We start from the raw sequence: 14,273 nt of genomic DNA on the forward strand, positions 1-14,273 counted from the left end.
CAACCCCACTCTCAGGGACAGCTTCTCTGAAACATGTTATTGCCAATGTTTCTCAGCTTTAGCAACTTTAAAATCAGTGGACTTCAACTCCCAGAGTTCCTTGTTGGCTGAGGAATTCTGGGAATAGAAGTCCACAGATCTTAAAGTTGCTAAGTTGAGAAATTCTATTATTATTCATTTGAAACTGTTAATGTACCAAAAGGAATACAGTATTAAGCATGTTTAATGTAATTGTATTAAATTTAAGTAAATTATAACCTGGCTCTCACTTAGAAACCAGATGAGGCTCTTACAGTAGGCTATAAAAGAGAACCTTATGTTTAATTATTACGGTAGTCAAAATGTGTCAGTCATTGCCTCTTGCCTCTTGCCTCTTTTTCAAACTATTTGATCACTTTCTTCTCTTGATTCATCTATATTCTAACTTGTTGCTTTGGTTCAGAAATACGGGTTCACACTTATGTGCCACATAGAAAAAACTAACTGCTTTCCTGTGCTTGTCAACATCATCAGCAATGCATTTTTGAACATGCTTAATTCCACTGCCCATCTTCGAATTTGGAGTCAATTGTTTTTAGGGGTAAGTATTCCAATAAGATCACAAATATGGAGGCAGAGAATAAATGGGAACGTATAGGAATATCTTTTTTTAAAAGAATGTAGATTTTAAGAAATCATTAAAATGTGGAAAAATCAATTGGTTAGACTATTTTAAATTTCATTATCAGTCATATCTAAGCTTGCCAAGTAGACATGTTTAGAACAACTATTTCATTATGACATTTTATCACAGTGCACATATAAAGCTTTTTTTTAAAATCCATTTTCCAGGAATTTCAAAATGAACATCTTCCATTTTATTTTTTGGAATTACAAATGTTAGAGACTTTCATTTTTCTGCCTGCTTTACCACCTCAGTTTGCAATGATGAGCATGAATGACTACAAGGTAAAAATAATTAAATTTATGTTAAAATATTCCACTGAATTGGCAAGGTTGTGCTGATTAATAAGGAAACATCAGATCACTGTGGAGATACATATGTGTTTATGTTTTATATTGATGTCCAATTACCTATATTAACTCTGGTATGTACTGTTTAGTTATTTTCCCCTTCTTTTGTCTCAAATCTGTCTAATTGTACAAGTCATCTGGGTAGATTATAAAACCATTAAAAGAATAAATCTGAATTCTGTGTAGTTTTCTTTCTCTGTCTGATTCTACAATTTGACCTCAAAACCTCTCCTCTCCTCTCCCCTCACCTCAAAATATTTGTTTGTTTTGCTAGATAAAAACTCACTCTCAGCTCTGGATCTCAGGGCTTTTTCCTTCTGCCTATTGGTTTGGACAAGCTCTGATAGATGTTCCTCTGCACTGTGCCCTACTTGTTTTAGGGTTATGGCCCTGGATTCTAAAATTAACTATTGTAACCACTGGGAATCTGAGCATTTTATGTTTACTTTTGGTAAGTTTAATGGTTTAACTAACATTTAAAATGTGGCCTTTAATAGCTTTTAATGTTTACATTTTTGCATGATGGACATCAGTAACTTACTTAATAATATGTAGCAAACAGTCCAGTTTCAGGCTTTGAATGGTAGGCTTCTATCTTTAATCACAAATAAGTATTTCAATAAGTGATTGAAAAATAGCAAAGAGAGGCTACTTGAAATGGATACAAAGGCCCTGTAATCAGCTGAGATGGCAACTCCATAATTATTCAGGCAACATCATTATAAGACAGTTCTAGCCAACAGAGCTAGTGGGGTTACTAGGGTGTGAAGCAGACTCAAGATAGTGGTTAAGACGTGGGACTTGTCAATCGAAAGATTAGCCGTTTGAGATCTAAATACAACGTGACGGGGTGAGCTCCTGTTCTTACCCCAGTTCCTGCCAAGCCAGCAGTTTCAAATCAGGCAAATGCGAGTAGTTAAATAGGTACCACTTTGTGGGAAGGTAACAGTGCTCTCTATCTTTTCAGCATGCAGTCATGCTGGCCACATGACCATGGGAAATGTCTTTGGACAATGCTGGATACAGTATTTTGTTGTGAATCAGAGATGAGCACTGCCCCCTAGAGTCAGACACGACTGGGCAAATCTATATCTTTTTTTCCCCAACATAGATTTTTGTAGATTGACCTGAAGTCTGTTAAACTGAGGTCCTTTAATCAAATATTTAATATAATATGCTTTTGTGTTATTATTTAAATGTTACTTATATTTAAATATTGAAAATATTGCATATATTAATAAGAATAATTTGTTTTTTTCCCCAAAAAATTAGCATACCATTAATTTAAGGCCTTATTTTTAAACAGGTGATATTTATGCTTGGTTATAGTACCTCTGTGGTCCTATTCCTATATTTGATTGCTTTCATATTTCGTAAAAATATGCATACTGCCAGTTTTTGGTCATTCATCTTGGTATTAGTAAGTATACAACAAATCATTCTCTTCTTCTACCTTTTTCCCCCTCCCACAGGCGGTTCTTGACTTGTAACCATTCATTTAGTGGACAATCAAAGTTACAATGGCACTGAAAAAAGTGACCTATGCCAGTTTTTCACATTTATGACTGTTGCAGCATCCCTATGGTCACATGATCAAAATTCAGATGCTTGGCAACTGGCATATATTTGTGATGGTTGCAGTGACCTGGGGTCATGTGATTCCCTTTTGCAACCTTCTGACAAGCAAAGTCAATGGGGGAAGGTAGATTCATTTTACAACAATGTTACTAACTTAATACCTACAATGATTCAATTAACACTGGTAAGAAAGGTTGTAAAATGAGGCAAAATTCACTTAACAGCTCTCTTGCTTAGCAGTGTCAATGTTGGGCTCATTGGTGGTCATAGGTCAAGGAGTACCTTTATGTCTGAAAAGTCACCATGCAGAATTCAATTTGCTCTATTGTGTGGGATAATGTGATTAGGAAAAGCCTGGTCTTTACATGACACCTTCACACTCCTCCAAGAAGTCAGTTGGGAGGGCATGCTTGAATCTGGGAGTTGTGCTTTCAAAGATGGTTCCCTCTTCGGTCTACCTCTGGGCTTTATAAGAAGGCAATTTATGTGGTTAATTCCTTCCCCATATCAGAGATGCAATAACTGTTTACTATGAACATAGGTTGCCTGAAGCTTCATTGGGCTGGGCAGGGCTTTTAACTATTCAGTACCACTGCCTTTTCCGTAGCACATTGGTTGGAAACATTATTAATTGCAATATTCGCCCGAAAGAAGCAGGAATGCAGGTAGTCTGTTATGCAGGGGACACAGGTGTGACTTCGGCTAAAAAAAAAGAGAGTAAAAGATGGAGTCCGGATTTGTCCTGATAAGCCATACGCATTTATTCAGCTGAATAAAGATGAATCCTCCCTTAAAGTGGAAGAACCCCAACACAGTGTAAGGCAGATATTTATAGATTTCTTTGCTTTTACTTAGTTACATAAGAGGAAGCTGGCACACAACAGATAAGGTATAGAAGTATAGAAGTTATAAAAATACTCAAGCACGCTTTCTGTAGTTTTGGTCACATGCCTAACCCATAGGCTAGTGGTTTCCTATGGAATGTTCCACGGCCTCAAAGGTCTGCTGAGGCCTAAATTTCAATTCTGCCCTCTACACATATGTTCCCTTTAGCCAATCATCAAATTCATCAGATTCCTGTTCAACAGTCCTTGACTTACGACCCCAGAATTTCCATTGCTAAGCAAGGCAGTTGTTAAGTGTGTTGTGCGTGCCCAATTTTTACAACCCAACATGCCAGGAACCAACAAAGCATCTGAATTTTGATTACATGACCTTGGGGATATCATGAAGGTTGTGCAGGCAGCGGTCAAAAATCATTTATTTTTCAGTGCTGTGGTAACTTTGAACAAAGTTATAAGACAAAGATTACCTGAAGTACACTCTGCCTCTTTCTCTCTCACCTCCCCTATCTCTCTCTCTATCTATAGAGTAGATTATACAGAGAACGTTAGAAACACTGTTGTACAGTATGCGCTTGAAGGACAATGATGTGATTTAGCTCAGAATGAGTATATTGTTTCTGTGCTTATAGAGATTGTGAAGGGCAGCTGGCCTGGGAAAGCAGGTTGGATAGCTCCATCCCTGTCCCCCCCAGATTGAGAGGTGGAGAAAAGAAATACCAATTCATTAAAAATGTCTAGAGATCGTAGAAATCCAACGCTTCCACATATTGCTAATTTTTTAAACCTCTAATGATGATTACTTCACAGAAAGAGTAGTGGAAGTGTAGAAGCAATTTCCAGCGAAGGTAGTGTGTCAATCATCTGTAACTGAGTTTAAACATGCTTGGGATGAACACATGTTCATTATCCACAGCAAAAATTCCAGTCCCAATTACTGTTGTTAAGTGTAGATTCCTTGTATTGCTAGTGGCTGGTGAAACCATGACAAATGTAGCAAAAAATCGCCTTGCATCAAGATGGGTGGCAAACAGATTTAATAAATGAATGAATAAATAAAAAGATAATTGTCTACGGTAATATTGCCAGAACTATGCACTCATTCTGGGCCATTCAAAACAATAGGCACAAACTTATCATTAGATCTTCCTAGTAACCTTGTATTAACTCGAAAAAAGTCTACCCTCGGCCCCCCAGTTTTTGTGTGCATAAGTTACAAGGGGAAGATTATTTATCTCTCCATTCCCAAGGCAAGTGGTACCTGTGCAAAGATGCTCCCCCTTAATGCATATGTTTGTGAATGCCTGTGGATCTCAATCTCCCTCTTTCCTTGCCTGTTCTGATTTTTTTTCATCACCTTGCGACTTATTTTATAGATGTATATATGCTTTACCTGCTATTCCAGAATGTGTATGAGAATTGTTTGTGTGTTTCTTTGGTGTACATTTGGTGAAAGGTGAGAGAGCAATAATTTGGACCCTCTCCAGCTGCCATCTTTTGAGCAGTTGCTTTATCAGAACAACCATTGACAACTTTTCACAACTGAGACAATAAAATTAGCAAAGTGAAGAATTCATATCTAGTTTTCCGCAGCAGATTTAATTGCAGAAATGAAAATTGAGAGTATTGATCAAACAGGTTTAGAGACATTTCTTAGATCTAGTTTTAGCTGGGGTAGAAATTTAAAGAGTAAAGGCACAACAGACTTAATGGAAAGGAATACCTGGGTGAAGAGGTTTAGCAAGTTAAAAATATTAATATACTTTCTTATTTTATTTTAGGTGTCTGTAATTTCATTTGCAATAGTTGTATCATCTGTATCATTTACTTCACCTCTGATATATCCATTTATTGCTTTGATTCCTACATTTCCAGTTACGAGTTTTTTAATTTTCTTTTCAACGGTAAGATAAAATGCAGTACTATCTGTCAGTCTGTTTCTGTGAAAATTGAGGCAAGATTAGGGCCGTACAAAATTCTCCATCATATTTATGGAGAAAGTTGTTGCATGGACAACTATTAAATTTGAGAAAGTGGGCTCAAGTGAAACTTCCAATCCTGAAGTTCCCGTCTGAATGTTAAGAGAACTCAATATAGTACTTACCTGGAACAATAAACTTACAGATTTACAAACAGATTTCTGCAGTAAAACGTATAAGAATAACTTTACACAACAATAGTATTTTATGGCAAACATTTGTCAGTTTACATCAGCTTCGTTCATTTCCCCAACTTCACTGCAAACCCTTGGGCTACATAAATTTGATGATTATACATTCACTCCAGTTCCATATTGATTTGTGTGAAATGGTAGAAAGGAACATATTGTTTGAGAAATTTGTATTTGGGGTCCTGAAAGCATCTTGGGATGCTTCTTTGCCTTTCTAGAAATCTGATGTAAACTTCATCAAAATCATCACAAATTCCTTAGGAAACTTTGACTGCATAAGGAAAGGGAAGAATTAACTTCCCTGTTTAGTCTGCAATCTGGCATTTCCTGATGGTCTCCCATTCACATGTTAACCAGCACAGTAAGCTTTCTGTCATCAGCCAATCTACAGCACAATTGGTAAATAAAAACAAAAATTTCAAAACACTACCAAGCCTCATACAATCACCTGCTAAAGAATATGAAACCTATTGGGAACAAAGGAACTTCCAATTCCTGGAACTGAGGGAGTGAATTAGGCATAACAAGAAATCTAAGAATAAGTCCAATAAATTTTTCTTTTAAAAAAAAAGAAATTTAAGAATAAGAATAAACTTTTAAATTGTGGATCTAATACTGTTGCTCTGTGCTTTGTTCTTGCTCTCATTTGCTCAGTTAATCCATGGCAAGTGCTTCGTTGTTCCCAAATTATGCCACCAATGCAGATGTGTAGTAATAAAACATTGTAAAAAAGCACAATGACTTGTATAGTTGCTGTTCTTTTGTCTTGAAGGACAATTTTATTAAATCTTTTGTTTACAGTTGAAAAAAATGATGTGTAGCTAGATCATCTTTTGGTGCAAAAACCAGTAACTTTCTTTTAAAAGTTTTGTTTTCCTTTTAGAGTGAATTGTATAAGCTCTACTTAAGGACTTTATTGACTGTTTTTTAATCTATATTTTTATATAGGTACTGGGTTATTTTTATATACCTGATGATGAAATATATAATTTTTATATAAATAAGATCTGGATGTCTGCCCTCATGGTGAGGAACAAATATATTATTCTTACTTATAGCAAGAAGATTTTTTAAAAATTATTTTAGAAAAGCATTAATGATAGTCAGACTGTCTTATTACCCAAGAAGTTAATATCTACATCTACGTATTTCTTCAGACAAATGTACATATATACAGCCAACTTCAAGTTCTAGAGATTCCTGTTAGAACTGCAGGATATCTGCAACTCAGTTGTACTATTAACTCTAATAAGTTAAAATAATAAACTAAAATGGAGAACCAGTTTGATGTAGTGGATAAGGCACCAGGCTATAAAGTGGGAGACCATGAGTTCTAGACCCACCTTAGGCATGAAAGCTAGATGGGGGACTTTGGGCCAGTCACTTTCTCCCAACCTAACTTACAGGGTTGCTGTGGGGAAAACAGGAGCTGGATATATTTTCTGCTTGGAGTTATTTGTAAAAATAATAAAAGCAGGATACAGATAATAATAAAGACGGGATACGGATAAATAAAGTTCCCCATGAAGTTAAGTAGTGAAGGAGTTTGTTTTTTTTTGATCCAGACACATCCAAGAGACTTGCAGAAGTATTGATGATCACCTTCTTGAGGGAGCAAATGAGGCTGTATGTCAATAAGTGGTAGCATTTAGTATTTGGTAGGCTGGTGAAGGAGAAATATGGCGGCATCCTTTTCTCATTTGCCTAAGCCTTCTAATTCAATATGGATTATGAGGTAACCGTTCCTGGTACTACTTGAAAGGACATCACTACAAATATTTTTCTACTATACTATAATAAAAGATTAAGTAAAGTCTTATGTCTCTAGTTATTAAATCTGTCACAAAATCATTGTACTGTATATATGTTCCCCAAATCTAGAGAGATTTAACCAAATATGAAATTAAATGTATTAAATTAAGATTCCTCTATGGGTGTACATGCGTTCAATATAATTTTCTGTTTCTGTTTTTATTTAGCCTTATATCCACAGCATAATTTTCATTTTTTTACTTCGCTATCTGGAACTGAAATATAACAGACCAGTTATGAGAAGAGATCCTGTGTTTAGGTTGGTATATATATTAGTAGGCTCAAGGAGAGAAAGTGTGTGTCTGTATCCATTGGTTGGTTGGTTGGTTATGAGCACATAGATAGTTTTTCTCCATGAAGAACTCTCCCTAACCTGTTATTTTTGATCTCCCAATGGTGCATTCATTGCTGCTGTAATTGAGTCATCCACCTTGCTACTGGTCATCCTCTTTTCTTTTTCCTTCCATTTTCCCTAGCATTAGATTTTTCTCCTGAGAACTAGGTCTTTATTTATATGTCACATTTAGAAACCGCCCATCTCCCGCTCAAAGCAATTCTGTAAAACAGCAATTGATCTATAAAAGTAATGAATTTTTTAAGAAAATGATAATGCAAAGAGGAATAAATAGGTTTTTTTATAATGTTTGTGACTGTTGAATGTTGTGATAATGGGATCCACTCTGAAAGAATTTCCTGGCTTCTGATGTGAGCCACAGCTAACTGAAGACATTTCTGCAAGAGAGTAGAAATGAGCATGGTGAAGAATGAAAGACCACTGAGCAGGCCGATCCTTTAAATCTCTCCAGTGAAGGAGGGAATGGGAGATCACACACGAATGTTCTAAATGGCAACGTCTTGCAAGGTAGTCACTAAACAGTGGTCCCCCATATATTCAAGTGCCAGGAACCAAGAGAGACAACATTTTTGCTTCCAGCAGCAGCATATTTTAAAAAGGACACTAAGCCAGCTGAACTCATTTCTAATCACATTCAGAAATGTTCAATTTAACCACATGATGGCTATTAGAGACCTTCAAAATGGCAAGCTTAATTTGACACCTGGTGAGTTTTACCTTCTTTGGATTAAGAAATTTTAAATGGAGACTAAAGAATTTAGAATAATGTATGACTGGCAAAAGGCAAAAAGATTTTGATTTAAAAAAAGTGTTCAATGGATTGGGAAACCAGAAGATCTGTTAGTTTTGCTGAAAGATTTAAAAAATAAGTATATGATTACATGATATACTCATGGGAAATGACTGAAATGGAATTAAACCCATATTAGGAGGGGTTAATGAAGGTTCCAAATGAATATTAAAGGGAACTAAAGGACCAGGGAGAAAAAAAGTTAAAATAACTAAGCCAGATAACTTTTTCTTGTGTTAAAAAGTGCTTTGAAAAAGAATCTGAGATATTAATAACTAATATCTCAGAAAAAATACAATTTTTTTCAATGGATAAACTTTCATATAGATGAGAACATTTGTAAAACATTTATATCTGACATAGACATTATAGCATTTGAAGGCATGGATGACAACAAAATTGAGATTAAAATTGAGAAAATGATCTGCACATGGAACAGTTTCAAGAAGAAATCCTGGCCATGTCTCTTTATGGGATTTACAAAGTAAGCTGGTGAAAGCTTTGAAGACTTCTGTCAAATGCCAAAGAGTGATGCCTTTGAAATGATTTAAACATCAAGAATATATAGCGCAAAAACAAGGAATATAAAGTTGGACTATTTGATTTAGGATACATTATTTGCTTGATATTTCTGGAGACGCCTAATAAACTTTTTCCTGAACTAGGCTTGAAAGGATGATGTTTTCTGCATTGTGTGTAGATAAAAGTTAGGCTATGGGAAGAAGATTTTTTTAAAAAAAAACTTTAAAAGAGGGTGAAAATTTACTACGTTAGCTTATGTTCTATATGATGAAGGTTGGAAATCACTTCTTTATTATTCTTTTTGTTGTCTTTTTTTTTCTCTTTTCTGCATCTTCTGAACTTTAATTTTCTTTTTTTCTTCTAGTTTAGTGTGTATTAGTTTTTACTAAGTCTGTTAAGAACTTCAATAAATTATTAAAAATATAAAATAATAGTATTCTATGGGGGATAATATTTTATAATGGGATAATATTATTTTATAGGAGTATTTTATACTTTCATGTTCGTCTATAACTTCTCACTTGTATTTAGTTTTCACATCTATATCCTATCTACTGTATATCCTATTTGTCTCAAAGAATTTTGGACAGTTTTCTTTAGAGCCTCCCTAAATTTACTATCAAAACAATGAAGGTAGGTTTAAAACTTTAAATGCTTGACATCAAAAGTTGCTCTGCAGAGGGCATCCTATCTATATCTTAGATGACTGATAGGAGGAAGATGTTCCGTAAAATATCTAATTAGCAAGGCACATAGCCTTGTATGTCATCACAAGTATTCTGTTTTGTTTTTAAAATATTTTTTAATTTTACAAGATGGAGGTTGAAATAGCTGCAGAAAGATTGGAAGAAGATTGTTGAGATTGTTGTTGCTAGTGTTGCATTGCAATTTTATCTTATATTTATCTAGCATTATTCTTATCGTTCTGTTGTTACCTTCTTTAGTACATTGTTTACAGTCTTTGGGAATAAATTGACCTATACATTTATTTCTTTGAAACCAAGCTGTTATTTATAACCATTCATTTTGCAAAATATACTCATTAGTTATAGGAGTATAGGTAGTCCTCGACTTATGACCACAAATGAGCCCAAAATTTCTGTTGCTACGTGAGACATTTATTAAGTGAGTTTTGCCCCATTTTACAACTTTTTTGCCACAGTTGTTAAATGAATCACTGCATTTGTCAAGTTAGTAACAGTGAACCTGGCTTCCCCATTGATTTTGCTGTCAAAAGTTTGCAAAAAGTGATTGCATATCCCAGGACACTGCAAGCATCATAAATATGGGTCAGTTGTTAAGTGTCTAAGTTTTGATAATGTGACATGGGGATGCTGCAATGGTCATAAGTGTGAAAAATGGTCATGTCACTTTTTTAATACTTTTGTAAATCTGAATGGCCCTAAATGAATTGTTTTAAATCAAGGACTACCTGTACCTTCGATAGGCTGTTGTAAGGAATTTGCATGTTATCTACAGGATAAAGTTGTTTATATCTATTTGGAGTTAGATTCTGGAATAGGCAGGTCCAGTTGAGATGATAGGCATTATCTAGGATTAATATGAGTCAGGTTGCTGAATACTGTGAACCTGATCCCTTATAGATCCCTTATATAGGTTATCTGGTTTGTTAAAGTGGCTGAGACGTTAACAGGAGTTCATTTAATTCAGAATAGTAAAAAAAAAAACATTGATAACAAGAGAAAGGAGGACTGTCAAGCACTCTACTTGTGCCACAATGATGCAGAAAATGGGAGCAAAGAAAAGCAGTAATATAATAATAGAGCTGCACAGATACTGAGTAAGTTATCACATGAGATCTCCATTCACCTCCTACCTCAAGGTTGGACTGCTGATTGCTTTCCTAGTTGGAGTCAATATTTATCCTTTAGTACTCAGTCACTTCAGACTTGTTGTGTCTTTGATCCCTAGGATTTCTCCGCAAAGAAAAAGAAGCCATCAGAATCCTGAGGAGCTCAGCGAAGAGAACGATAGAGACGTCCTAGATGAAAGGAGAAGAGCTCAGAGTGCACTGGCTTCTGCCAGTGAAGAAGAGGTAAAACACAACTATTGGGCTTTTCATATTTTGAAAAAATACATATAGATTGCTCCATTTATATTTGTGATTTGCTGATGAAGTATGGTTAAATGCACAACCCCGCCTATCACTTTGCATGGTTTAATTACACTGTGCAAGCACATACTTATCAGGACTGTACTCAAGGATACCAAGATACAGTAGAAGAAAGAAAACATCAGAGTCCAGAGTTGCCAAGGTGGAATTTTCAGAAAACCTAGGTCAGTGGTGGCGAACCTATGGCACGGGTGCCAGAGGCGGCACTCGGAGCCCTCGGCCAGTTTTTGGGCACTCGGTCTCTAAAAGGTTCGCCATCACTGATCTAGGTGCCCTGTGTACCAGGTCATCAGGATATTGTTGTATTGCAATTTTACCTTGTATTTATATTATCATTATTGTTACCTTGTTTTGTAGATTGTTTACACTCTTTTGGAGTAAATTGACTTACACATTTTCTTCTTTGAAACCAAGCTTGTATTAGTAACTGTTCCTTTTGCAAAATATACTCATTAGTTCTATGTACAGTACAGATAGGAATATTAGGAGGCTTTGCTAGGTATTGAGAAAACTATGAGCAGAAGCATAACTCCTACAAAAGAGATTAATTGCCATTGACATTAGAACTAGACTAACTAGTGTTAATGACCAAGAAGATCATTGAACTATTCTTAAAATGAGTTATGGAAGCATCAGGGATATGAGTCAGATGATTTGTCCTTAGCTATGAAAATACAAATATTTTAAAACTCTACAATGCAGACAGTTTCTGAGAGGCCAAAAATATTTTTCAGCAATAAAAGTGAGGTCCAAACCACCAAAATGTTGTTTGCTTCTTTGGGGATACATGGCATTCTGGATGCTGAAAAACTAAACACTCATTCAATGAAACAAGTATCGTAGGTGGAACTATACGCAGAATATTCAAAAAGGGTACAATATAAAGGTGATGCCTGAGGCAGCACTTCCCAAACCATTTAAAGGATAAATGGAAGAGGGATAGTAAATGGGATATGACTATGGAAGAATAAATAACTATGTTTAAAATTTGCCAAGGAAAGCACATTTCTGACAACTCCAGAATGGTCCATTTCTCATATGGATTAAACTAATCTGGCTATACTAGATCCAAGCAGACTTAACTTCTGAAAAGAAGGACACTGCTCCCAAAATAAACAGATGTGTTGGAAACAAGGGAACTGTCAGTGTTTCTGTCCCAGGTGAAAATAATGCCTATTTGGCTTTTTCTGAATAAACAGATGATGGAAATATATCTGTATATGTGTGTTTGCCTGTATTATATATACACTCTGGGTGTATTTGTATGTGTATGCACACAAAGAGACACATATACATCTTTCTGTCTCTCTCCTCTTAATTTAGAAACCAGTGATCATTGTCCACAACTTGTGCAAAGAGTACAGATATGGGAAGGCTTGTTCTACTCCATGTTTCAACAGAGAGCCGAGGAGAAAATTGGCTACCAAAAATGTTTCTTTTTGTGTTAAAAAAGGTAACATGTTGCTCAAATGTATTCAGGGCTTTTTTTGTCATAGAACGCCCAGAACGGAGTTCCGGCACCTTTTTTGGATGGAACCTTGTAGGGTAGGCAAGGCGGGTTGTATGACGTGTGTGAGTTCTGGCACCTTTTTTTATATATATAAAAAGCACTGAATGTATTTAACCTAATACAACAGCAGCTTCTTTCTAATGAGAGAAGGCCATGCCTCTACGTTTTGAACCCTACTTCTTAGGAAAATAAAAAATAACTGAGTTTCCTTAATGAAGCATATGTAATACATTGGGTTTTTTTTAAAAAACAAACAACTATATTTTAATAGCAATACCTTCTTTGTAGGAGAAATATTGGGGCTTCTGGGACCAAATGGTGCTGGTAAAAGTACAACAATTAGCATGATAATAGGAGATGTGGATCCAACTGCTGGGCAGGTAAGTGTAACTTGTGCTTTTAAAAAGAAAAGTTTATTATGATCTTTCTGTTATTTATTATTGTACAGTAAAACTGTGTATCCAGTTTAGGAAGGTAATGGCAATATCATCGCTTTAAATAATATTACTGTAATATATCAGAGAATATATGAAGAAAAGGCAGAGACCCATGGAGAAAATCTATTGATTAATTTATCAAAGGCATAATGATTGGAGAGAAAACTTTCTGTGCAGATTCCTCTGTCACCTTAATTGCAACTTAATTCTCCACAGTCCTTATAATCTGCCATATTGTCTGCTTCTGCATTATTCACGTATTGTACTAGATCTCATCTTCCTTCTTGGATTACATCAAGAGCTTTAATAAACTTACTGATTTAATATAAATGACAGCCCTTATTGATCGGAAATGCACCTGGTCACATCTTTGATATTTTGAAGTATATTCTTACATTGGACAAAAACAAATGAGGTCCTTATGCTACCTATTTGGGACAGGTGCAGATTAAAGGAGCGGACGGAGCTGCGACAGAGGAGAATGCTGCTCTTGGCTGCTGCCCTCAGGAGAACGCACTCTGGTCCAGCCTGACCATGAAAGAACACCTGGAGATTTTCGCAGCCGTAAAAGGGATAAAGAAGGACGATGCTATTGTGGCCATTGATCGGTAGTAACAGCCTGAGATATTGTTTTTATTATAAAATTTATTTCCCAAGATTTTTCATTCTTAGGAGTTGAATTTCTCAGGCCATATGTTTTAAATTAACAATACTCTGGGAAGTATGAAATTGCTTTCTGAGTAGTTAGCAAAAAACAGGTATTCTTGCGTATCTGAATAACATACATACATACACACATACACACACACACACATACATACATACATACTTACTTACATGCATATAACGCCGCTGCTGCGTGAGCTGCATGCATGTAACGCTGCTGCGGCGTTACATATTTACTTACATGCATGTAACGCCGCTGCTGCGCGAGCTGCACTGGTTGCCAGTGGCCTTCCGGGTACGCTTTAAGGTGTTAGTTACCACCTTTAAAGCGCTCCATGGCATCGGACCTGGATACCTCCGAGACCGCCTTCTGCCACAGATTCCCTCCCACAGACCGGTACGCTCCCACAGAGCGGGCCTCCTCAGGGTGCCGTCGGCCAAGC

At 36.0% G+C, this 14,273-nt stretch overlaps 1 protein-coding gene across 1 annotated transcript in view; it reads left to right on the forward strand.

The window, feature by feature from the left end:
* Window positions 1–14,273, forward strand: part of LOC107282567 (ATP-binding cassette sub-family A member 10) — a 54,620-nt gene that overhangs the window by 27,438 nt on the left and 12,909 nt on the right. The window contains exons 19-29 of the mRNA XM_029283034.1: window positions 443–580; window positions 832–948; window positions 1,289–1,465; window positions 2,321–2,434; window positions 5,216–5,338; window positions 6,553–6,630; window positions 7,584–7,675; window positions 11,016–11,139; window positions 12,541–12,670; window positions 13,016–13,107; window positions 13,606–13,772. Coding sequence (XP_029138867.1) covers window positions 443–580; window positions 832–948; window positions 1,289–1,465; window positions 2,321–2,434; window positions 5,216–5,338; window positions 6,553–6,630; window positions 7,584–7,675; window positions 11,016–11,139; window positions 12,541–12,670; window positions 13,016–13,107; window positions 13,606–13,772 — 1,352 coding nt within the window. The remainder of the gene's footprint in view (window positions 1–442; window positions 581–831; window positions 949–1,288; window positions 1,466–2,320; window positions 2,435–5,215; window positions 5,339–6,552; window positions 6,631–7,583; window positions 7,676–11,015; window positions 11,140–12,540; window positions 12,671–13,015; window positions 13,108–13,605; window positions 13,773–14,273) is intronic.

The sequence above is a fragment of the Protobothrops mucrosquamatus genome, unplaced genomic scaffold (genome assembly GCF_001527695.2).
Source record: "Protobothrops mucrosquamatus isolate PMUCROS unplaced genomic scaffold, P.Mucros_1.0 scaffold9, whole genome shotgun sequence".
In the NCBI taxonomy this organism is placed as follows: domain Eukaryota; kingdom Metazoa; phylum Chordata; class Lepidosauria; order Squamata; family Viperidae; genus Protobothrops; species Protobothrops mucrosquamatus.